The sequence below is a fragment of the Balaenoptera acutorostrata genome, chromosome 2 (assembly GCF_949987535.1).
Source record: "Balaenoptera acutorostrata chromosome 2, mBalAcu1.1, whole genome shotgun sequence".
Classification (NCBI taxonomy): Eukaryota; Metazoa; Chordata; class Mammalia; order Artiodactyla; family Balaenopteridae; genus Balaenoptera; species Balaenoptera acutorostrata.
The window spans coordinates 133,891,219-133,917,620 of record NC_080065.1 but is presented as its reverse complement, the minus strand read 5'-3'; the positions used below and the strand labels follow the sequence as shown (position 1 = coordinate 133,917,620).

Genomic DNA, 26,402 nt, shown 5'->3' with positions numbered 1-26,402 from the left:
AGAACAGCAGCAGCCTTGATTCCTCCTCCCCCCCCGCAGCCCCCCCACCCCATCCACCCCCACAAGAACCTAACTGTGTATCTCAATCCTAGAATGTGTGGAATGTGCCACAGCCTGATAGGCATGAAGCAATCTGTAGAGAGGCAGGGAGGAGCTCTGCTCCCCAGTCAGAGGCCTGACAGTGCAAGGACTACGGGTCCTGAGGGCTGGGCTGCCCCTCCCATCCTCCCTGGGCCTGCTGCCGCAGCCAGGATATCAAAGGCTGCATTGTGCATTGAGCGGGACTTGGTCCCTCGTGTGCCAGGGAGGAGGCGGGAGGAGGGACACCGCTGGGAGGCTGTCCCCTCCCAGTGCTCCTCTGGCTGGTGTTCCCAGGGGCCTTGGCCCGGGGAGGATGGTACACACATGGGTGGCTGCTTCTGCATCCCTTGGGAGCCGAGTCTGTCCTGGGGGCCAGGTGAGTTTCCTGGGGGGCCCCGGCCTGTGGCTTGGCTGAGGTGGTGGGTCCAGTGAAGGCTTAGGGATCTGCTGGGTTGGGGGAGCTATTCTTCTAAAGATGGGGAGATGGTTGTACTTTCTGGCTTCTTCTTCTCCCTTTCTCACTTAGTATTTGTCATTCTGGCTTTGTGAAAAGGGAGTGAAGCCTGGGAAGCATCTACTTTTCCTGAAGAAAGAGGCTTTGAGCTTGCTCTAGGAGGAGGAGAGAGTGCTGCTTTTGGCTGCCATTCCCAGGGTGTGACTAAGCCCTTCCTTCCTTTCTTCCCAAGATTCCCTAGTTCAGGAAGAAAGCTCAGGCAGTTAGTTCCTCTGGGGCCCAGGAGTGGTCATAAACTTGGCCTAAGCCACTCAACCCTATTTTTGTCAGGGTTAATGTTACTGGAGAAAAACAGGCAGTTTCCTGCCTCCTACCTGTTATAGTGTGATTTTTCTTTCTCTCTCTTTTTTTTTTTTTTTTTGTACGTCAAATTGAGGTCACAGAGTTGTTGCTCTAAGAATTGTCAAGTCATCTGAGACTTGACACAGGGTGACCAACCTTGCCGGTTTCACCGGGACCCAGGGCTTTCCCAGGATGCATTCAGTGCTAAAACCGGGACAGTCCCAGGCAAACTGGGGTTGTTGGTCACCTTAATGCAAGCTCCTCGCTTCTTTTCACAGCAAGACCAAGGTGAGGCCCTGTGGTCTCGTGTATGGCATTTATCAGGATAAGTGGTGGCTTTGGGGGAGGACTTGTTTGGGAGACAGAAGAGCATTACACCAAGAAATCATTCCCAACCCTTGTTAGGATTCCGTATCTTCCTGGAGCACTGCCATGTTTCCTTGGAGGGGGAGCCCAGGAGAACCTCTAGCTAAGGCCTTCTACTCTCTGAGAGATGACTTCCCCCTGTAGTCTTGTGACCTGGGCTCGACAACATGGAAGGCACTAGAGGTTCCTAAAGCGAATCTGAAGCAGCCACGTTCTGCTTCCTCTGCTTGAAGTCTCAGCCTAGGCACCTTGGTACCTCCAGCAGGGAGAGGCTCCCAGACTAAGCCACCCTAGACTTTATAAGCAAGCAAATGCCCTTGGCACAAAGGCATGACCTTCAGCTAGGAAACAAATCTGGAAGAAAGCTTCTCCAGATTTCTAAGATGTATATACTTTTCAGACCCTCCCCCTAAATCCTGTTGTCATTGCACCCCATGGGAGCAGACGTTGCATGGGGGCTGTGGGAACATGAAGGACCACCGGTCTGTAAGGCAGGGACCTGGGTTCTAGATCTGACACAGTCTACTTCCTCTTAGGCAGGCATCCTCACAGTTAATCACCTGGCCTTTGAGGCCAGAGTGTCTGGATTTGATCTTAGTTCTTTGATTTGGCTTGAGCAATTTATTTAACCTTTCTGTGTTTCAGTTTCCTCACCTGTAGATTTTATGATATAATTATGCCTTCCTCATAGGGTTGTGGTAGGGATTAAGTCTACATGTGAAACAGTTAAAACAACCTGGCACACATTTAATTAAGCACAATAAATAAAACAAGGCACATTAATCACATCTCTATGACCCTAGCATATCATGCTCTCTCTCTAGGCCTCCCTTTTCTCATGTACAAAATGAGGGGGTTAACTCAGCCTGTGAAGGTATCTTAGGGAGCTCTGCTCCTAGTCCCAGCTTCAGCTGGAGCAGCTCTGCTCCTGTTTGACATCCTGTTGTTCAACCCAAGATTTCATGTAAAAGAATTCTGCAGCTCAAAACCAACCAACCAGCCAACCAACCAACATTGAAGAAAACATCCTCAAAGTTTTTATAATACTATCATTCAATTACCTTATTGTTTCACCAGATTTTTGCTGTTGAATTGGTTGGCATCCTGGATTCACTTTTTCACCAGGAGTCAGCCTGATATTTATTTCTACTGAGGCTTTTCATGCCACCTCCCCAAACTATTTTCTGTACTTGTCAGGGGATTTCCCTAGGGAGGATGATATGGTGTCATAGGTCTGAGGCCAGCTGTTGTAAACATCCCCTTCTAGGTTCCCCCATTTACCCTAGAGAAATGGAACAAAGTATGAGACACATGCTGGAGTGACCTAATAGTGTGTGACTTTGGGCAAGTCTCATATTCTTCGAACCTCAGTTTTCCTGTCTGTAAAATGAATCTAATGATAGTATCTATCACACGGAGCTTTTGTGAAGATTAAATCAGATAATTCATCTCATGGGTTTAGCACAGTGTCTGGCTTCTGATAAACCCTCAGTAATTGTGGGCTGTTTTATTGTCAGCTAATAGGGACCACTCCCACATCCCTTCTTCCTATTCCTTACTCCACTGGAGTAGGAGTCTGTGCTCCTGCTTCTTTGGCTGCTTCAGTCATTGTGTTTCAGTGGGAGTAAACAGTGAGGACCAACAGTCCTCAGGGGTTAGGGAGGCAGGAAAGGAGAAGGCTTGACAGTACTAAGCCCTGGACAGCTGCCCAGCTGGTTTGCCTTCGTGTGACACAATGACAAACACTGTCCCTGACACCCCCCAGGTGTGCTGCATTCTCACACATGGACTCTGCCTGCAGCATCTGTTTCCGTGATGTTTCTTACTTACTCACATAAATCTCCTGATTGCATGTGGGCAGGGGGTGGGTTTCTAGTAACTGCCATTATTTCTGGCTTCTGGACCCCTGGAAATTCTTGCCACTGTTAAACTACAGTTGCTCACTTAGGATCACAGAGCAAGTCATGTCAAGATTTGTTGGTCTAAAAGCTTCTAGCACTGCCCCCTTATCTTTCAACACTATCTTGAAGACATCTGGCAGACTTACACCCTTAAACAGAGGATGTGGGAGAGATACATTTGCCTACATTGATTGCTGTTGTTTGTAACTTTCCTTTCAACCTTTTTGGTAAATATGAATCATCGGTAAAATTATAGGAGATGGGGGGGTGAATGCTGACAATAGTAAACGATGCTTCACATTTGAGCTTTAAAAAACTCGTGAGGCGCTTTGAACATACTGATAATAGAGACTATGAGAACAATATGCAAATTTCTACTTTTTGTCGTATTAGCTTCAGAACTTTCTTTCTTTCACTTTTCGAAAAAATAAAAGATTACAGATACAATTAGGGTCCCCTGGTAGTTCTTCCCAATCTCACTACCTACTCTCCCTCCCCCAAATTAATCACATTCATGAATTGAGTGGTTTTGTGCTTTTATTACATATTTGTGTACTCGTATCATTGCAAAGAATTTATTTTGAAGATTTTTAAACTTAAAATGATATCATTATGCAAACTGCTTTTTTTGTTTTGCTCAACATTATGATTTAAGATATATTCATGTAGATAAACGTAGCAGTAATTCTAATTTGGTATTTGTTCCAACAAGGACAATGTGGGTTTACATCATAAAAATTGATGGTTGTATGCTTGTCAGGTCAAAGAAAAAAAATGTGGGTGGAGAAAAAAAGAATGCAGGGAAATGTTTACTGTTTAGTTATCTTCTTAAAGTTGGGAGTGGTGGTGGATGGGTGGGATCAAGGAGAGACTGAGAGAGGAGAAACAGGAGTGAATTCTCATTTCCAGCAAGTTTCTGTGAGTGAAATATTTCCCAAGTTGGAAACCTTACATCTCAGCGTTCTGAGGTTGAGTTTATGTAGTGGAACTGGCAAGGTCTGCACCCAACGATCTGGATGGCCTCTGACTCTATTGCTGACTTGCTGTGTGACCCTGGTAAAATCATTACTCCTCTCTGGGGCCTTAGTTTCTCAACAGTAAAATTAGGAGTGGAACTCAACGGTCTTTTATTCCCTTCAAATATTCGTTTTCTGTAATTATTGTCTCTCCTCATCTTTATCTCTCATATTTAAAATGGCAAGATGCCTTCCCTTTTCTAACTTTAAAATATAGTGTCATTCACTTTATTCCCTGACTTCTCATTTGCCAAGATCACAGTCCATACTCTCACACTCACATCCGTGGACTGCCATACAATTTTTCAGCTATTCTCCTTGCTTCTCCTCCTTGCCTCTCTCTGTCCTTCCTGTGCTATCCCAGGTAGAATTTCCACTTTTGTTTTGCCACGCCTATGCGCAGGAATGTTTCATAGCTCCATATTGCTTGCTATATCCAATCTAAATTCCTCTGCCTTCCTTAAAATACTCTCCCTATCCTGACTCTACCATATTTATCCATTTTAGCCCCATGACCACTCACCTCTCCAGTATGTCCTCTGTCAGCTCATGTGCATGTAAAGTTAATTCACCCCTATCCTGCTGAGCTCTTTACCAGTAATCCTGCTTTTCTACCACCTATATAAATCGACCAACAAAATAAAGAGGAAGCCATAGACTGGGGGATAATATTTGTAAACCACATATCTGACACTTGTATCCAGAATATTTTTAAAAATCTTATAACTCAGTAATGAGAAGGTAAACAACCCAATTAAAATGTACAGACACTTTCATTCAGAAAATACAGGGATGGAAAATAAGCATGTGAAAAAATATTCAACATCATTAGTTATCAGGGAAGTATAAATTGAAACAATGAGATAAAACTGCAAACCTACTAGAATGGCTACAGTTAAGAAGACTGATACTATCAATTGTTGATGTGGATGTGGAGCAACAGGAACCTTCACACATTGCTGATGAAAATGCAAAATGGTACAGCCATTTTGGAAAGCAGTTTGGCAGTTTTTTTTTTTTTCTGTGCCAAAGTCAATTTTATTTTATTTTTTTAGTATCTTTATTGGAGTATAATTACTTTACAATGTTGTCTTAGTTTCTGTTGTATAACAAAGTGAATCAGCTATATGTATACATATATCCCCATATCCCCTCCCTCCCACCCTCCCTATCCCACCCCTCTAGGTGGTCACAAAGCACTGAGCTGATCTCACTGTGCTATGCAGCTTCTTCCCACTAGCTATCTATTTTCCATTTGGTAGTGTGTATATGTCAATGCTACTCTCTCATTTTGTCCCAGCTTACTCTTCTCCCTCCCTGTGTCCTCAAGTCCATTCTCTACATCTGCATCTTTATTCCTGTCCTGCCCCTAGGTTCATCAGAACCTTTTTTTTTTTTTTTAGATTCCATATATATGTGTTAGCATACGGTGTTTGTTTTTCTCTTTCTGAGTTACTTCACTCTGTATGACAGACTCTAGCTTCATCCACCTCACTAAAAATAACTCAATTTCGTTTCTTTTTATGGCTGAGTAATATTCCATTGTATATATGTGCCACATCTTCTTTATCCATTCGTCTGTCGATGGACACTTAGGTTGCTTCCATGTCCTGGCTATTGTAATAGGGCTGCAATGAACATTGTGGTACATGTCTCTTTTTGAATTATGGTTTTCTCAGGGTATATGCCAGTAGTGGGATTGCTGGGTCGTATGGTAGTTCTATTTTTAGTTTTTTAAGGAACCTCCATACTGTTCTCCATAGTGGCTGTATCAATTTACATTCTCACCAACAGTGCAACAGGGTTCCCTTTTCTCCACACCCTCTCCAGCATTCATTGTTTGTAGATTTTTTGATGATGGCCATTCTGACCAGTGTGAGGTGCTATCTCATTGTGGTTTTGATTTGCATTTCTCTAATGATTAGTGATGTTGAGCATCCTTTCATGTGTTTGTTGGCAATCTGTATGTCTTCTTTGGAGAAAGGTCTATTTAGGTCTAGTTTGGCAGTTTTTAAATAAATCTCTGTGTTTTTTTGAATTGAGTGTTAGTATCTTTCTCTGACCAATAATAATAATAAAAATAAAACTAGCTTCCAGAAAGTAATTTATTGATTCATAAATGAAAAGTTCAGGGGTTGTTTGTTTCAGGTATGTCTGGGTCAAAATATTCAAATGATATTATTTGGAAGTTATCTTTCCTAAGCTCTGTTTGTACTGGGTTGGCCTCAACCTCAGGCAAACTTTCTCCCTGTGGTGGGCCCCACAGCTCCAGACCGTCATATTCACAGCTTCAAGTGCAGTGGAAAGGAATCTTTTCCTGAAGAGGTCTAAGGGGAGTCCTAGGACCAGTTCTCATTGGCTTAACTTTGGTCATCTGGCCATGGTACAGCATAACCTGACTGGCTTACGCTTGAGTCATGTGTCCACTTTTGGAGCTAGGGATGGAGTCAGCCCCATCTGAATGACATAGACTAGGTTTACATGGGTCACATGGCTAATGAGGAAGCCAGGGATTGAGTCCAGAACTACCTGATTGCAGATTTTTTTCCTAGCCACTTCTCTACCTGCCTCCATTTTTAGAAAACAAAGCATGTCCATTACAGAATATTTGGAAAGTAGACAAAAGTATAGAAAAAATGGTTAAAAGTGACCCAGCAATATCTATCATGGACCTTTTGGTTTATTTCCTTTGTCATTTTTAAAAAATCATATATTTTTCCTAAAGTACTTTATTCTATGATAGTTTATTTCGTTTTATTGAGATGTAATTGACATTCAGCACTGTACAAATTTAAGGTGTACAGCATGATGATTTGAACTACTGATTACCACAATAAGTTTAGTGGACATCCATCACTTCCTACAGATATAAAATTAAAGAAAAGGAAAAAATTTTTTTTCCTTGTGATTTGGGCCCTCTCTCTTTTTTTCTTGATGAATCTGGCTAAAGGTTTATCAATTTTGTTTATTTTTTCAAAGAACAAGCTCTTAGTTTATTGTTTTTTCAGTTTCTATTTCATTCATTTCTGCTTTGATCTTTATGATTTCTTTCCTTCTACTAATTTTGGGTTGTGTTTGTTCTTCTTTTTCTAGTTCCTTTAGGTATAAGGCTAGGTTATTTGTGATTTTTCTTGTTTCTCAAGGTAGGCTTGTATTGCTATAAACTTGCCTCTTAGAACTGCTTTAGCTGTGTCTCATAGATTTTGGATCATTGTGTTTTAGTTTTCATTTGTCTCCAGATATTTTTTGATTTCTTCTTTGATTTCTTCAGTGATCCACTGGTTGTTTAGTAGCATACTGTTTAGCCTCCATGTGTTTGTGCTCTTTGCAGGTTTTTATTTCTTGTAGTTGGTTTCTAGTCTTACAGTGTTGTGGTCAGAGAAGATGCTTGATAGAATTTCAATTTTCATAAATTTCCTGAGACTTGTTTTTTGGCCTAGCATGTGATCTATCCTAGAGAATGTTCCATGTGTACTTGAAAAGAATGTGTATTCTGCTGATTTTGGATGGACTGTTCTATATAAACCCACTAAGTTCATCTGGTCTAATGTATCATTTAAGCCCAGTATTTCTGTATTGATTTTGTCTAGATGATTTGTCTATTATTGAAATAAGTGGGGTGTCAAAGCCCCCTAGTAATATTGGGTTACTGTCATTTCTCCCTTTATGTCTGTTAATACTTGCTTTATGTATTTAGGTGCTCCACTGTCAGATGCATATATATTTACAATTTTTATATCTCCTGTTGGATTGATCCCTTGTTAATTATGTAGTGCCTTTCTTTGTCTCTTGTTACTGTGTTTGTTTTTTAAAGTTATTTTGTCTGATATAAGTTTTGCTACTGCGGCTTCCTTTTCATTTTCATTTGTATGGAATATCTTTTTCCATTCCCTCATTTTCAGTCTGTTTGTGTTTTTAGATCTGAAGTGAATCTCCTGTAGGCAGCATATATGTATGGGTCTTGTTTTTGTATCCATTCAGCCACTCTATGTCTTTTGATTGGAACATTCAGTCTATTTACATTTAAAGTAATTACTGATAGGTATATACTTATTGCCATTTTGTTAATTGTTTTTGGAGTTCTTTTTTGTTTCTTTCTTCTTCTTTTGTTCCTTTCTCTTGTGACTTGATGACTATCTTTAGTACTATGTTTGTGTTTGTATCTCTTTTTTGTGTGTGTATCTATTGTAGATTTTTGGTTTATGGTTACCATGAGGCATTTATACACACACACACACACACATAACTTTTGTACTGTGTATTCTTTACTTATTGTGGCTACAGATGATTTTACTACTTTTTTCTTTTAACCTTCCTACTAGCTTTATATGTAGTTGAGTTACTACTTTTACTGCATGTTTGCCTTTACTAATGAGCTTTTTTCTTTCGTAATTTTCATGTTTCTAGTTGTGGCCTTTTCTTGTTTGCTTGGAGAAGTCCCTTTAAAATTTCTTGTAAAGCTTGGTGGTGCTGAACTCTTTTAGCTTTTGTCTTTAAAACTTTTTTTTTTTATATAGTTGAGTTTTTTCCTTTTTTTTTTAAATTTATTTACTTATTTTTGGCTGTGTTGGGTCTTCGTTTCTGTGTGAGGGCTTTCTCTAGTTGCGGCAAGCGGGGGCCACTCTTCATCGCAGTGCGTGGGCCTCTCACTGTCGTGGCCTCTCCCGTTGTGGAGCACAGGCTCCAGACGTGCAGGCTCAGTAGTTGTGGCTCACGGGCTTAGTTGCTCCGCGGCATGTGGGATCTTTCCAGACCAGGGCTCGAACCCATGTCCCCTGCATTGGCAGGCAGATTCTTAACCACTGCGCCACCAGGGAAGCCTGTCTGTAAAACTTTTGATCTCTCCATCAAATGTGAATGAAAGCCTTTCCAGGTTGAGTATTCTTGGTTGTAGGTTTTTCCTTTTCATCACTTTATATGTATTGTGCCAGCCCCTTCTGACCTGCAGAGTTTCTGCTGAAAAGTCAGTTGATAGCCTTATGGGACTTTCCTTGTATGTAATTTGTTGTTTTTCTCTTGCCCTTTTAATATTCTCCCTTTATCTTTGGGTTGATTCTGTTTGGGACTCTCTGTGATTCCTGGACCTAGATGTCTGTTTGCTTTCCCAGGTTAAAAAGGTTTCAGCTATTATGTTCCCTGCTCCCTTCTCTCTCTCTCTTCTCCTTCTGGGACCCATTTAACGTGAATGTTAGTATGCTTGATGTTGTCCTAGAGGTCTCTTAAACTGTCTTCATTAATTTTCATTCCTTTTTCTTTTTGTTTTCAGCTTGAGTGATTTCCACTACTCTGCCTTCCAGCTCACTGATCTCTTCCTCTATGTCATATAATCCACTGTTGATTCCTTCTAGTGTATTTTTTCTATCAGTTATTGTATTCTTCATCTCTGTTTGGTTCTTTATATTTTCTAACCCTTTGTTAAAAACTTCTAACTTCTCACTCTGTTCATCCAATTTTCTCCTGAGTTCTTGAACATCTTTATGATCCTTACCTTGAACTCTTTATTAGTAGATTGCTTATCTCCACTTCACTTAGTTCTTCTTCTGGGGTTTTATCTTGTTCCTTCATTTGGAATATATTCTTCTGTTGCCTCATTTTGCCCAATTTGCTTTTTTAAAAGAAATTCTATGCATTTGATAGGTTAACTACATTTCCCAACCTTGGAGTAGTGGCCTTCTGTAGGAGATGTCCTATGTGTCCCAGCAGTGCACTCCTCTCTGGTCACCAGAGCTATATGATCTAGGGGTGCCCCCTATGTGGGTTGCATGGGTTCTTCTGTTGTGGCAGGGTGACTACTGGGGTAGTCTGGTAGGTATGGCTGGCCCCAGTCTGGTTGGTTGCCAGGTCACTGGTAGGCACAGCTGGGTAATCTGAGGCAGCTGGCTGTGGAGCACCAGTGGTGCTGGGACTAGTGCTGGTGGGTGGAGCTGGGTTCTGGGTGGGTGATTGCAGGGTCAGGGGTCTTGGATCTATTGTTAGCCTGCTGTTGAGCAGGGTTGGTTCCTTACATTGCTGACTGCAGGATCTGGGGTGTCCCTAAGCTAGTGTTGGCCCACTGGTGAGAAGGGCTCGGTCCTCTGATGGCTGGCTGAGGGGCCCAAGGTATTTCAGAGCTGGTGTCAGCCTGCTAGATGGTGGGACCATGGCCTGGAGGGTCCCAGTGCTGGTGCTGACTTTCTGGTGGGCAAGGCTGGGTCCCATGGGGTCCTGGGCCTGGTGCTGAACTGCTAGTGCGTGGGCTGGGTCCTGACATGGCAGGCTGCAGGGCTATAGTGGTGCTGTGGTTGATGTCTGCCAGATGGTGGGTATGGTCGGAGCCCAGGGGATCCCAGGGCTGGTACTTGCCCATGGGTTGGTAAGGCTGGGTACTGGGGCTAGTGCTGGACCACTGGTGGGCAGAGCTGGGTCCTGGGGTCTCTGGCTGCAGGGCCTGGGGATCCTGCAGCTGGAGTCAGCCCTGTGGTAGACAGGGCCAGGTCCTGGGGTGGCTATGAGCTCAAGGGGTCTTACGGCCACCAGCCTGCCAATGGGTGGGGCTGTGTCCTTGCCTGGCCTGTTGCATGGCCTGAGACATCACAGTACTGGTACTGACAGGCTGCTGGTGGGGCCAGGTCCAGCACTAATAAGCTAGAGGGAAATTCCAAAATGGTGCTTGCCAGTACCAGTGTCCTCATGATAGAACAAGATCCCAAAAATGGCTGTCCCCATTGTCCATGTCCCCATGGTGAGTTCCAGTTGCCTCCTACCTCTCCGGGAGGCTCTCCAAGATAATCAGGTAGGTCTGATTCAGGCTCCTTCCAAGCGGTAGCCTCTTTCCTGGGTCCCAGAGAATGTGAGGTTTTGTGTGTGCCCTTTAAGAGTGGAGTCTCTATTTCCTTCAGACCTCTGGGACTCCTGAAAATAAGCCCCACTGGCCTTCAAAGCCAAATGTTCTGGGGGTTTGCTTTCTGGTGCAGGACCCCTGGGCTGGGGAGTCCAGTGTGAGCTTGGACCCCTTACTCCTTGCGGAGAACCTCTGCAATTGTAATTATCCTCCTGTTTGTGGGTTGCCCACCTTGGGGTATGGAACTTGACGAGACCATGCCTCTGCTCCTCCTACCTGTCTTACTGTGTCTTGTTTCTTCTTTATATCTTTAGTTGTAGAAGATATTTTTTGCTAGTCTTCTGGTCTTTCTCATCAACAGTTGCTCTGTAAATAGTTGTAATTTTGGTGTGCCTGTGAGAGGAGGTGAGCTCAGGGTCTTCCTACTCCACCATCTTGGCCACTCCCTGATATGATAGTTCCGTGTTGTGGTCTCTGGTTCTTTTTCAAGGCCCAGCTCAAGTCTTCAAATCTTTCATGCTGAAATATAATTCCATGTTTAAAAGAGCTCTGTAAACTGTAAATCCCTGTGCAACTATTAACTGTTCTTCACATTATAGAGCTCCCTCTGATTTTCCAGATTCTTCACTGTTTCTCAAGAAGGTGTCTTCTGGCTCATGGGTCCCAGAACAGTTGGTGAATTAGCTCTTTCTACTCTAGAGATTCTCACACTATAGAGAACATCAGAAATCCTCAAAGTGCTAGGTGAAAATACATGTCTCCAGACTCTACCCCTAGATATTCTCAGGGGAGTAAGTGAGAAGGCTCCAGGAATATTTTAAAATTCATCTTTTTATTGAAATTTATCATTCATACAGAATTGTACATGAAATTATATGTACACAGCTGGTGAATTTTCACAAGGTGAATATATCCAACTATGCTGCTTCCTGTGGCTGTAATTCATTACTTCTCATTGGTATATTGTATTTAATTGTATATGTCATCATTTATTTATCCATTCTAGTGTAGATGGACATTTGAGTCGTTGCCAGGTTTGGGCTGTTATGAATTACAACTGCTCTGAGTATTTTAGTAGATATATTCTTGTGACCACATGTATGTATTATTTGGGATAATAGTGGAGTGGAACTGCTGAATCTTATGCATATGTACCTATGCATATGTTCAGCTTGAAGTGATACTGTCAAACAGTTTTCCAAAGTGAAAATTTTCAAAATTTATTCTCACACTTGCAGTATATGAGAGTTCTGGTTGCTGTGTATCCTTACAAACACTTGGCTTTACCTGTTCTTTTCATTTTTGCCAATCTGTGTAGAGGTGTTCCACTGTGGTTTTAATTTTCATTTCCCTGATGAACTTGAGAAAATTTTCATAAATCTACTGGCTGTTTGGATATTATCTTTGGTGAAATGCCTATTCAAGGCTTTTGCCCATTTTTCTAGTGGGTTACCCATCTATTTCTTAAATATTTTTAGCATTCTTTATATATTCTGGATTTAAATTCTCTGATGAATACACATATTGTCTATAGTTTCTTCTATTCTGTCTCCTTTTTCGCTCTCTTAATTACATCTTTTGACTAACAGAAGATTTGCTTTTAATGTACAGTAAGTCCCCTACGTACGAATGAGTTCTGTCCTGAAAGCAATTTTGTAAGTCTAATTTGTTCGTAAGTCCAACAAAGTTAGCCTAGGTACCCAGCTAACACAATCAGCTATATAGTACTGTACTGTTATAGGTTAATAATACTTTTCACAAAAATAATACATAAAAAACAAACACAAAAAATAAAGAAACCATTTTTAATCTTACAGTACAGTACCTTGAAAAGTACAGTAGTACAGTACAACAGCTGGCATACAGGGGCTGGCATCGAGTGAACAGGCAAGAAGAGTTACTGACTGGAGGAGAGGGAGGAGGTGGGAGGTGGTAGAGCTGAAGGATCGTCAGCAATAGGAGACAGAAGGCAAGCTGCAATTTCACTCACACCTGACATTGATGGCACAGCTTCTGGTTCCTTGCTGGATTCAATTCTGTCTACCCTCTTGAAAAAATGATCCAGTGATGTCTGGGTAGTAGCTCCTCTTTTCTCATCCTAGATGACACAGTACCACTGGATTGCATTCTAAACAGCTGCTGCAACCTTCGTGTACTGTTCTACGTTCGGGTCCTGTGCCTCAAAAACTAACAGTGCCTCCTCAAATAAAGAAAAGCCCCTTGCCATTTCCTGCATTGTGAAACTCTTTGGTTCTTCAGTTACTTCTTTTTCCTCTTGTCTCTGTTTGTACTTTCCCTGGGCACGTTCGCATGTTTGAAAGTTCACAACTTGAAGATTCATATGTAGGGCATTTACCGTATTCCAATCTATCCACTATTTCTTTTGTGGGTAGTACTTTTTCCATTCTATTTAGGAAATTGCTGGCTACCCCAAGTCATGCAAATACTCTTCTTTTACTCCAAGTTTTTTTTGGTACAGGTATCTTTTAAAAAACAAGCAACTAAATAATTCTGATGCAGACTATCCACAAATCACATTCTGCAAAACTGCAATTTTCTGCTCTAAACCTCACGTGTCCTTTAAGAGCTGTGCGCCCTACCCTCTCCCCCAAACCAGGGTCACCATCATGAACTTCCTTCTTCAAGGTAGGCTCATGCCACAGGCCCTCATGGTCCTCAGGCCATTGTCTCTTCTCATGGAGCCTTACAACAGGGACAGACTCACAGAGTTTGCCAGGGCTGGGTGTAAATACGTGAGCTGGCAGTTTGGGGACCGTGATAGCCAGAGGACAAATGCCCCACAGTGGTGGCAGCGAGCACTCAGTCCCAGCTGACTGTTGCCAGATAAGCATGAGGGTCCCAGACTATAGTTTTTCCAGTTTTCAAAGCAAAGCCAAGCATCTGGGTTATGGAAAACATCCTGATTTCTAAATGATGTAGAGCAATTTAAACCTTAAAAATTCACTGTGCGGTAGCAGAAACTAACACACCATTGTAAAGCAATTATACTCCAATAAAGATGTTTAAAAAAAACAAAAAAAAACCCCAACAGCTTGTTAAAATAATTCTTAAATTCCTTTAGCCTCTCCCAATATTTTAGTTACTTTTCCTCAATTGCTTGTGTTTCTTCAACCTAGTATAAAATCCTTTAGGTTTTCCCCCTTCTTTAGATCTTCATTTCCTCATGTGGACTTTCACATTATATAAAACATATGTTAAATAAAATCTCTAAAAAAAAAAAAATCTCTATGTTTTTCTCCTGTTTAAAAAAAAAATTCACTGTGCAGGGGGAAAAAAAGAAAAGAAAAAAGAAAAATGTCTGTGGGTTTTCTGTGGCCTGTGGCCTCTGGTATACCAGTTTTCAAACTCTGTCCTAGTGTAAGGAAGCAGGCTGCCACTCCAAGTATGCTCCTGGGACCAGCAGGATGGTCACCTGGGAGCACATTAGAAATGAAGAACCTCAGGCTTCCATCTACTGAGGCAGAATCTGCAATTTATCAATAGCCCCAGGTGATTCATACACTCATTAAAGTGTGAAAACTTTATGTAGCTGTATGGTTCTTTTTTTAAAAAATTTTTTTCATTTAATTTTATTTTTTTATACAGCAGGTTCTGATTAGTCATCCATTGTATACACATCAGTGTATACATGTCAATCCCAATCTCCCAATTCATCCCACCAGATGTATGGTTCTTAATACCGGCTCAAATCAGAATCATTTGGGGAACTTAAGAAAAATACCTGTATCGATGTGGTGTTGTCTAGCTCTTCCCGGCCGGGCCCAAGTCGCGCCTGACGAGGGACGGACGTTCATGGCGAACAGGACCGCTCTTTTTTAAGGCAGTGGTGCGGAACCCCGCTGGACCTCGGTCTCCTGCCCCATGCCTCATGGCGGGCGCCAGGCGGACCGCGCCCACTTACGCAGCCGACACTCTAGCCTCTCCTTCTCGCAGGGTCTCGCGAGGCGTCCCAGAGCTCACCACGCGCCCCCCGTCGGTGCGTGAGCGTCCCGCCTACTCCCTGCGGTGCCCCTGGCTGGCTCCAGGCGTCCCTCAGGTGGCGTCACTTCCGGTTCTCAGTGAGCCCCTCGGGTCCCCCCTCTGGCGGTGAGTCTGGTGAGCAGCTCTCTCGGGGAGTCCAGGTGATAAGGGAGGCACGCCGGTGTCCCTCGTAGGGGCAGGTGCCTTGTGGGGGTCATCCTTATATGTGCAGGGGGACTGACTTGGCCGTGTGTTCCCTCTTCGCCGGGGTTGCACGCGGGAGTGTGAGCTATCGTGACCGGCCGGGAAGAGCCCCCCCCCACCCCCGCAGCAGAGAACTGGCATCTCCCGAAGTGCGTCCGTGGGCCTGATAGGGAGACGATGGGTGGGGGACTGGGGGACGACGCGCCCTGGGTGGGAAAGCCTTCTCTAGCGATCCGAGAGGGAGCGTTGGGGCGCCGGACCTCCCTGCCGCCGCTCCTTCAAAGTGCGCAGTAGCCCCCGCAGTGTGTGTGGGCAGAACCCCTCGCCTTCCGGTGAGTGGTGGGCTGGCCCCGCCGTGAGGCCACGCGCCGCTCTTCAGGGGAGGGGGGAAGAAAAAAAGAAAAATACCCATGACTGGGCAGCACTATGAACGATGTAAATCAGCATTTCTGGAGATGAGGCCTAGGCACTGATATTTTTAAAAAGCATCCTGGGGGATTTGAATAGGCAGCCAGGGTTGAGAAACACTAATTTACATCAAGCCCTCACTTATGACTGGGAAATGTGAAATCTCAAAAAATGGACGGATGAAATATCTTGACCAATGTTACCTAACTAATGTTATCGGAGAATCTGATTTGTGCAAACTCATATCTCATGATTCCCAAGCCAGAGCCTTTTTGCTGTAGTTACTTCTGGTTCCTGGAGGCAGAACGACAAAATGATCCTGGTAGACTGTGCCTCATTGCTGCCAGCTTTCTAGCTAAGCTGCCTAACTTTCAGCACTGACCCCTAACAAGATTTGCTAGATGAAGAGCTGTGAGCTAATGGGCCTGTCCTTCAGCCCATTCAAGCCAAAATCCATTTCATTCCCTGTTCATTACCCAAAAAAGTGCTAACTGTTCCTGCTATGAAGACATGGAAGATCCTCAGCTTGGGTCTCAAAGTCCCACTGTATAGGCACAGAAGAAGGCAAAGACTTCTGGCAGCAATTTGAGGATTTGGGGTCAGCATTAACCAGCAGTGATTGGATGGAGTGTGATTACTTCATCTGTTATCACTCTTGGGCTGCCTCAACAGAAACACAGGTCCAGAATGCAAACGTGGTAGGTCTGCTTGAGTTTGATCCACCAACATTTTACAATTGAAGAAGCTGGATGGTTAGATGAATGACTGACAAATGGTGGTTGAGCCAAGATTCCTAATCCCTATTTCCAGTATCAGGTAATGCTTATAATCTTCTGACCCCATGGTGGAGTCCTTGAGCAGTGTCATGTTCAAAAGAACAGAGTAACCAACAGTAATGTGTTAAGGACTTGAGTTCTCTTGTATTTTGAGGATACCATGAAGGAGGCCCACATCCCATACCAATACTTGTGAATTTCCCTTCTGTTCATTTTTACCTGCTGCCTTGTGCTTTATAGCTGTACTCTTTTTTCTCTTTTCAACCCCATGCCATCAAAATAGCCTCCTCCTTAACCCTAGTCTATGCTATGATTTTCTTTCCTCTCCTTTTCACTCCAATTTTACAGCTGCAAAGACAGGAACACTTTAGAGAGCTGGGGAGGAAAGAAGTCCCATACAGGACTCTGTATAGTGGGCAGACAGAAGGGCAGTCTGGGGACAATCATACATTTCAGGGCCATTACAACCATACCCCAGCCACCTCCCTTATGATACTATTCTCACTTGCTCTGCTCCAGCACTTCCGTTATCCATCTTGCTGTAGTCAGATCTATAATGACCTTGTAGGCTCAGCATATATTGAACACCTTCAGTATACTAGGCCATGGGACTCAGTCTGAGCTGTAGGTGGGAAATTTTTTTTTTTAAATAAAGTGGGGACACCCAGGCTGCTGTAGGATTGAGATAGTATGCTTTAGTTGAATACTAAATAATTATTAGGCAATGGTGATAACAATTAGAGTTCTTCTAGGCCACCAGCCCTGGAGAAAAAAATGATCACTTGATAAAAACTTGCAATCCTTGCTTATAGCTTTCTTATATTCTCTCAAATGATCTTTCATTTGATCTCCTCCAGGTAAAGGAACTTCTTCCAAGGATCCAACCATATCCAGTGAGATATCCTCATCTGAAAACAAGGAAAAATGTTTCCTACCACAGAATATGACTCCAGGTATCTAAACCCCAAAGACAAAACCTATTTAAAAAATATTTTCCATGTAGAATATTACAGTAATCCCCTTATCAGTCCCATCTGCAAACTCCCTCCCTCTGATCCTTTCTAGGCACCACCATCAAATACGTCTTTGTAAGCATGACCTTGACTATGATATTCACTTGCTCACAAATCTTCCAATGCTCTCTATTGCCTGTAAGATTAAGCTAAGCCGTCTCAAGCTAACACTCAGAGTTCTTCACAATCTGGCACATATCAGGAGCTCCATACATATTTGCTGTATTAAATAAAGTATATCATCAAATAGCTTTTTTTTTTTTTAATTTTTTTTATAGCTACTTTATTTATTTATTTATTTATTTTTGGCTGTGTTGGGTCTTCGGTTCGTGCGAGGGCTTTCTCTGGTTACGGCAAGTGGGGGCCACTCTTCATCGCGGTGCGGGGACCGCTCTTCATCGCGGTGCGCGGGCCTTTCACTATCGCGGCCCCTCCCGTTGCGGGGCACAGGCTCCAGATGCGCAGGCTCAGTAGTTGTGGCTCACGGGCCCAGCTGCTCCGTGGCATGTGGGATCTTCCCAGACCAGGGCTCGAACCCGTGTCCCCTGCATTAGCAGGCAGATTCTCAACCACTGCGCCACCAGGGAAGCCCCATCAAATAGCTTTTAAGGTGCTGAAGGGCAGGGGTAATTTTTTGAATTATTAAGTATGCTACATAGTACCTAAAAGAGTTTTTTGTACATAATTGGTGCTCAGAAAATGTTTGGTAAATAAATACATGAATAATTGAATAGGTCCATGGAGGTCATGTTTGTATTCTGTATACTACCAAAAACAGTACCTTATACAGAGTTGGTTAAATAAATAAGTGAATAAAGGGTTGAGTATGTGGGATGAGATTGTCTGAGCAGAAGGATGTCTGTCTGAATCTTTCAGAAGGAGAAAAAGATTTTGAAATTAAAGTGGAAAAATTCTTTTTCTCAATACATATCTTTCACAGTGTTCCCCTTAAGAGACTTCAGCGAAGCTGGCAAAGAGAGAACCATCCTCAGAGATAGAGCTACACCTGGGCTGAACCTTGTGCTGGAAACTCTGAGGATAAACCTGTAGAAGATACAGTTTCTGTTATCCAGTAACAGGGACCACTTTTGAGGGCAAATCACATGCCAAGCACGTGCTAAGTCATCCCTGCATCTACTTCTCATCCTCACATGCTCACCTCTAGAAGGTGGCACCACACTCCGCATTTCAAAGGCGGCAAACAGGGACTCAGAGAGGGAGGTGACTTCCCTAGTGCTGCACAGTTAATACGTGATGAGAAAGGCATTCAATCCCTGGTCCTTGTTTGTAACCAGGGTGTTTCGTTGCCTCCCAAACATGTACTTTTATCCAGCATACAAAATCGAGATTTGTGAAAAAAGATTTGCATTATCAATGTGTTGAAGGATATACACTATGTAAACAGTGTAATGTCATGCAAGATTCTTTCTTTTCCCAATTTCAAATTCTGTCAGACTTCTTGGTTGACAATGAGAAAAACCTTGCCCTCTGTTTTTTGGTGTTGCATCAGTCTGCTTATCTGTCTGTCAGCTTGGGCCATCCCTGAAAAAGCTGAATCACTCACCATCTGTTGTCTCATGAACACAGTGGAGTCAGCATTTTGTCTTATCAGTGCATGAAGGCAAGTGAACAAAGGGTACGTGTAGGCGAAACTTAACCACCTGAACCTGAACTTGTCCGTCTTTCAGCATTTCCTGCCATGATGCTGTTTCCAGGAAGGTCATAGTGTGAGAAGGGGAGACTCAACTCCAACTGCCAACCTCTTCTTTATGAGAAAGAGTCCCAGACAGAATCAATCAGTTACATTATCATGACTAAACCACCAGTTTTCAGAAGGATTAAAAAAATGACAAAATGCACTTCATACTAAGACTAGAGTGAACTTGATTTATTTCCCTGTCCAAAGAGGGCACTGTAGGATCACACAGTGGCCCAGAGATGCTGCTCTGAGTATCAGCTCTCACTGGTTGAGATCCACAAGTAGTTTGCTTATTTAAATCCAGGTCTTTTGAGTTCCATAACCATGGATTCAAGTACGTGGCAAGGAGAGTCACATTGAAGGGGCTGTCACTTATCAGGAGCTTTTCCAGGGCAGATTCTGGAGGGGAGTTGAGATCAGGCTTTGAAAGGACAGGAGGTTTGGTGAACAGAAATCACAGAATCAATTAGTGTCAAGGTAAATTACATTGTAACAAGATGGGGGCCGCTGGCAGTAACTGCTGGAGCACTGGGGTGGGGGGTTGCAAGGGGCAAAAGCTAATGCTCGTGTGTGTATTGAACATTTAGTATGCACCCAGCACTGAACAAAATGCTTTATGCACATAATCTCATTTAGTAAGCCTCTTAAAAACCCTGTGGGATAGTACTCTAAAAGCCATCTTACTAATTAGAAAAGTCAAGCATAGAGAGGTAATTAACTGCTGAGGGTGGTGCAGTTAACAAAGGCAGAGCCGAGCCTCGAGTCCAGGTCTGTGTGGCTCCTCCTGCCTGGGCTTTACCTCCTCCTAGAGATCAGTGGTCAGTGAGGCTACCAGATGGACGTTGGACCTGGACTGCCGAAGATGGAGGGCTTGCATGAGATTAGAACACAGGCCAGGGAGGAATGGAGTGGAACAAACATCCACCCGAAGCTCTCACCGATGTCAGGTCAGCTGGGCATGTCGTATCCGAGCTGGCCTGCAGCCACAGCATTTCCACGACTTCTTGGTTAAAGACAGGAAGACAGAAATGCAGGCTGCCTGTGTTCTCAGGCCAGCATGATAGGGGCCGTCTCTGATGTGCTCAGGAATTTGCAAAAGCCCTGGCAAGTTAGGGCTAGAAGACAGACCTCTGTGCTTATCTAGTTGCTGCCTTGAAGGTTCATTGTGTTTGATAATTATTCATGCGATTGCTACTTATTGTCTGAAGAAGACACATGGCAAAGTGCAGTTATAAGATGAACCTCTTCAGTGTGGCCTTTCCCAGCAACACTATCCACTCTCCAACAGCTCCATCACTCTGTCTCTTTACCCTATTAACATTTTTTTTTTATTCATAGCACTTTTCTCCATCTGCAATTACTGTGTTCATGGAATTGGTTACTTGCCAAGAATACAAGCTCCATGAGAACAGGACCTTGTCTATTTTGTTTCCTGCTGTATCTCAGCACCTAAAACAGCCTCTGTTCACAGTATTGAATGAATGTGCATTTTGAAGATATTAAAGATAGACTTTAATATATTAGCTGCTTACCCTGACAAACAACAAATCCATTATCAGAAAGAAGCAGGTTAGAGGAAATGCATGTGTATATGTATAATGCATGTAGTATATAATATCTATTACATATGATAAATTTGACATATAAATATACTTCCATAAATATGGATAAATTAGTATTCTTTGGAAACTTTCACGAATCATCCACAGGAGGAAATATATGTTCTAGCTGGTTCTGTGTGGCACTGTTCCCTCAGTGCCAGGCAGAGCCAGAATATACTCTGTACAAACAGAAATAACCAACCCAACTGCAGCAACTCCTGTGATTCCATAACATTCTGGGCCTCAGCATTTTTTTCTTCTGGGGGAGGAAAGTTTAAAGAATGTGCTCAGAGAATTGTTAAGATCACTTGTAATCTCTGATGAGAACATCAGTTTAGGGGTTGGGTGTGGGAGACCTTGGGGGTTATCTAATTCTTTCTTCCCTATTTCTGCATTTCCATCCTGATCTTTTCTCACTCTGTTCTCTTTAAGATCTGACGCTCTCCTTCAGTGTGAAGAGCCGCTCCAGGAGGTGTGTAAATGGCCCCTTGCAAGAAGCAGCCAGGAGGCGGCTCTGGGCGCTGGAGAATGAGGACCAGGAGGTGCGTGCATTGTTTAAGGTGAGCTTCGCAGAGCAGTGCAACCTTGTGTCCACCTTGTGTCTGTCCACAACAGACTCTCCAACACCTAGGACAGTGCTAGGAACAAAGTCGGCCCTCAAGAAAACATCTGACTGACTGAATGAACAAAAATGTACACATTCTCTGCTCAGCAGGAATGGGTCAAGCCTTGGAGTCAGAGTCAGAGAAGACTTCATTTAAAATCTGCCACTCTTAATTTTTTTGACCTTCAGCAAGTTACTTAACCTCTGTAGAATGGGAATCGTTATAATACCTACCTCATGAAGTATACTTTTTAAAAAATGTGGTGAATTTGACTTTTTAAAATTGTGATAAAATATACATAACATTTTCAGTTTTAATAATTTTTACTGAACAAGTCAGTGATATTAAATGCATTCACATTATTGTGTAACCATCACCACTGTCCATTCCAGAATTTCTCATCATACCAAACTAAAACACTGTACCCACTAAACAATAACTCCCCTCTATCCCCTTTCCTCAGCCACTGGTAACCACTGGTAAGTGTACTTTTTTTAAGTACCAAAATTGCTAATCAAAAATTAATAGCTATAAATATTAGAATGAGAGGAGGAAAAGGCAATAAAATAAACCAATTTCTCATCTTTCATAGTAGGTAGATAATATCTTCAAGTGCTAAACCAAGGAAGAAGGGTATGACTAAATTATTTATACTTTAGGAGGTACTTACTAGGAGAACTAAAGTCAGAAATGGTTAAAATTTGTTGCAACTAGAGGTGGGGGAGAGAGAACATTGCTTTACATAATAAACTAGTATGTTCTAGTTATTTTATAGTTTCTGTATGAATTGATACAAATTAAAAAGAGAAACATACTCTCTTAATCTGTCATGTAACAAAAAATATAGTGTTTGGTTTGTTGGGAGGAGTAAATGAGATAGTATCTGTAGAGAGCTTGGTGTTGTGCTTGGGTGGTGGGATGTGCTCCAGAAATAGTAGATATGTTATAAATAGCAGAGTCGTTTTGTTTTTAAATCTCCAGAATTCAGGAACTTGGAGGCATTAGCTACTAACGGGCACCATAGAGTTTCTTTTAATTTGAGTCGCTTTTGACACAGGCAAGAGCTGGGTTTGGTTGTGCAAACTGGCCTGCAGGGCTGAGTCTTGAGTGGACAGGCTTGTGGGCCAAAGCTGAGGCCTGGAGTCAGTTGGATCTGAGATCCAGTTTGGGCGTCACAGCTCCCTTGACTTACCCTGTCTGCACCCTGGCATCCTTGAGTATAAAACAGGGACAATGCCATTTTCTATTAAATGTGAGGTGCCATTTGATTATAAACACACTATTTTAAGAAAGAAAATAAATGCTGCCAATTATTTATGATGCCACACTTCCTCTTCTTTTATTTCAGAAATGGTGAAATGTGATAAAAGTGCATCTTAGAATGGGTTAACTCCTATAATTACACTCTTTCATAGGGTTATTGTAAAAGTTAAATGAGGCATTGCTCATCAAACTCTAGCTGAAGAGCCTGGCATGTAGTAAATTCCTTGTAAATCAGTTTTTACTTAGGACCCTCTTCCCTGACTACCAGCATCTACATCCTCCAAGGATCCGGGGCCTCCTGGGGCCTGGTATGGGAGAACCCCAGAGTTCTGACTTTGCAGAAGTAGGGGCTTTTCCTTGGATCCTTCTATCCTCTTCTTCTTTCTCCAGGGTTCCCTCAGGACAGGGATCCAGGGGTTGATCACTGGTGGTAGGACCGGCCTGGAGGGAGAGGGACATTCTGATCATCACTTGTTATAGTCAAGTCGAGATGCTTGGACAAGCAGAAAAGATTTTAGGGGAAAACCAAGTCTAGGCAGTGATTCAGGCCTTTTTATTCAGGTATTTAATAAAAAGGGGGTGGGGGGTGGGTGTTACAGGTCTCTTCTTGCTCTGCTTGTGAGTGTGTAAACTGGTACAACCTTTCTGGAGGGTAGTTTGGCTCCTGCATTTTAGGATTGAAAATGTGCATTCCCAATTACACTTCTTGGAATCACTTGTGTCAAAACAATCAAGGGTGCATACAAAGATTTAGATATGGGATGTTTATCACAGTACTGTTTAGGATGTTAAAAAATTAAAACAACTCAAATGTCTAGCCATAAGAAAACATTAAGAATTAATTATGTTAATGTGACAACAGCATATGTAACCATTAAAAATAATGTAGATTATTTAATGACATGGGAGATGGTTCACAAAACATTGTTTAGGGATAAACAACTTAGTAATGTGATTCTATTTATATAAAAATAGTTACATAGAAACTCATGTACAGAAAAAAGATTCAAAGTTAATACACAAAGTTGTTAACATTGATGATCTCTAGGAGGAGGGATTATGGATACTTTTTATTTTTGTGTCGTTTGGTTTTTCTGTTTGCTAGCTTCGTAAAAATAATTATTAAACATAGATTCACAATCAAATTTGCTTCCAAGGTGCCTTCTGTGATTTAGTCTCCACCCTCTCACACATACTTTTTTTTTTTTTTTAACACAAAAGATAACATTCTCTGCACACAGTTCTATACTCTGGTTCCTTTTTGTTTCTGCTGTTGTTTCATTCAGCAGTATATATTTGGAGCCTGTATCAATACACAAAGAGCTTCTTTATTCTTTTTTATGGATGCATAATATCATAATATTCCATTGTATGGATGAACCATAATTCATTTTAACCAGTCTCCTATTGATGAACATTTAGGTTATTTCCTTTTTTTTTTTGGTGATGTAAAAAATCTATGCCAAAATTGGTGAAAGTGGTCAAAAGGTACAAACTTCCAGTTATAAGATAAAAAAGTCCTGGGGACGTAACATACAGCCTGGTGACTGTAGTTAACAATACTATGTTATATATTTGAAAGTTGCTAAGAGAATAGATCTTAAAAGTTCTCATCACAAGAAAAAAAGAATCTGTAATTATGTGATGTGGTGGATGTTAACTAAACTTATTGTGGCCATCATGTCAAAATTTATACATATGTTGAATCATTATGTTATACACTAAAAATTAATACAATGTTATATGTCAATTATATCTCAAAAAAAGAAGTTCATACACAGCGTGTTGTATATACGTGAGCTTGTTCACAGGATGCTTTTGTCATCCCAGGCTGACTCACTGTTCTTTTTACTCAGGACCTCTCAGCCAGGTTGGTGTGTATCCAGTCCCAAAAAGCCCAGTTCCTCATTACCTTCAAGACCATGGAGGAAATCTGGAAGTTCTCCACCTACCTGAACTTAGGTATGACGTGGAGCAGGCAGGTAAAGGAGCACCTGCTTCTCAGTTCAGCCAATTTGCAGAGCTTGACATTAAGGAATTGGTCTGGCTCTGATAATTAAAAGCAGTAGAGTCTAACATGGATGGTTAACCTTTGAAATATCACAAACTGCCTGGAACTAAATCTAAAGCAAATATTGCTCTAAAATGTCACATTCAGCACTTCTTTGTTTCAGGAAGAGAGTATTAGATAATCAATTAAAACTGGCAAACAGTTATTGATCATCTACTAGATTCAAAGTAGAGCTAGATTAGAAATTGATGGTTAAAAAAAAAAAAAAAGAAAAGAAAAGAAACCAGCTCCTAGTAGGATCTAAGTAGCTGTTCAAAAGTTCCAGATCCATGTTCCATGTTTTTGGAAAAGTCAAACAAAGATATGGGGGACTTACCTGCTAAAGGGCCTCAGGATGCAGGGTTTTCTAGAAGGTAAAGAAGGATACTGGGGCACAGCACCAGTACCGATGTGGTGGGAAATAGTTTACCTACCCTCTCCATGGAGAATAACTCATGATAGGAAAGTTACAATTGCAAAGCAAAACCAAGCAAAGCAAGAGGAGGCCCCTTGAATTGACGCATGTTCTACATCTCTTAGAAAATGCTGGGCTCCATGCAGACTTACACAGGAAGCGATTTTGTGTAGGGGTGGAGGGTCAAGATGGCTCTTGGCTAGAAGGTATAAGTTCTCCTCTTGTAGTCATGGTGATTTTTCTGCTCTCCATTCAACACATCTCCTTCTGTGACCATTAGAGATCCTCGTTATTCAAAGTGTGCTGCATGGACCAGCAGCATCAGCGTCACTTGGGGCTTTTGTTAGAAAAATGGAATCCTAGGCCGCACCCTAGACCTGCTGAGCCAGCATTTGTATTTTAATAAGGTCCCCAGGTGATCTGTGTGCACATTAAAGTATGAGAAGCACCATTATAGAAGATACACAGGGCCTACATCAGCACAACGGAGAGTGGAAAGAGACAGGTTCTGCATCTTAAGAAAGTGAGGAAGTCTAGAAAGAAGCAACGTTTTCATACAAATAATTTAAATTTATAGGAATGTGTAAAATACTATCCATAATTGTTACAGTTTTGCTGTTTGCACAGTTTTTAGTCTGGTTTTAACAAGTGAGATCTTACTGGGCATGGGGTGAGGGGCAGGGTCCGAGGGATGTTGAAGTAAATCCTGACTCATTTGTGGGCCATGGAGAACCTCCCCAGCCACTGCATCATCAGGGGTACAAGAATTCGAATTTGGTCGGGAGAACTTCAAGGGGGAACCAGGAACTCCCAGTGTCAACATTGTAATCTTGGAGATTCCTCCATGGATGTATTATAAAAAAGTAACTTGGTTTGATAATCTCATTATGCATTTATGGAGACCCATAATATGTTGAAAATAAATATCATTTAAAAATGATTTGTACTTCCCAGCAGATGCTGAGAAGAATCAATTCATTTTAGAAATTTTCTAGCTACCCCTCTTATGCTCTTCTAATTCCAGTTAAGTGGAGTCAGATTAGGGATGGAGGTCTGGGGGAGAAATTCAGGAGGGAAATTGCTCACCCTAATGATCAGCTAATGGCAGAAATCATGCCCTAGAGGAATCTTGTTGGTTTGACTTATTAGGCTATGTATCCATGAGTCTGGAGCATCTCCTCTTTGACCACAAGTACTGGCTCAACTGCCGACTGGTGGAGGATACAGAGATCCACGTGTCAGTAGATGATAAACACCTGGAAACAATATACCTGGGACTTCTGATCCAGGAAGGTGAGCATGGTGTAGGGTTGGGGATGGGGGTCTTATCTGGATATATGTTATCAGAGTCCTTGAAATAATTAGGATACAAAGGGAGGCAAAAACGATTCAAACATGAAAATATTC

At 42.2% G+C, this 26,402-nt stretch overlaps 1 protein-coding gene across 1 annotated transcript in view; it reads left to right on the top strand.

The window, feature by feature from the left end:
• The first annotated feature begins 386 nt into the window (after nucleotides 1-386).
• SH3TC2 (SH3 domain and tetratricopeptide repeats 2) overlaps nucleotides 387-26,402 on the top strand; it is a 61,857-nt gene continuing 35,841 nt past the window's right edge. The window contains exons 1-5 of the mRNA XM_007188697.2: nucleotides 387-457; nucleotides 17,207-17,302; nucleotides 21,095-21,222; nucleotides 24,387-24,492; nucleotides 26,145-26,288. Coding sequence (XP_007188759.2) covers nucleotides 406-457; nucleotides 17,207-17,302; nucleotides 21,095-21,222; nucleotides 24,387-24,492; nucleotides 26,145-26,288 — 526 coding nt within the window. The 5' untranslated portion in view covers nucleotides 387-405. The remainder of the gene's footprint in view (nucleotides 458-17,206; nucleotides 17,303-21,094; nucleotides 21,223-24,386; nucleotides 24,493-26,144; nucleotides 26,289-26,402) is intronic.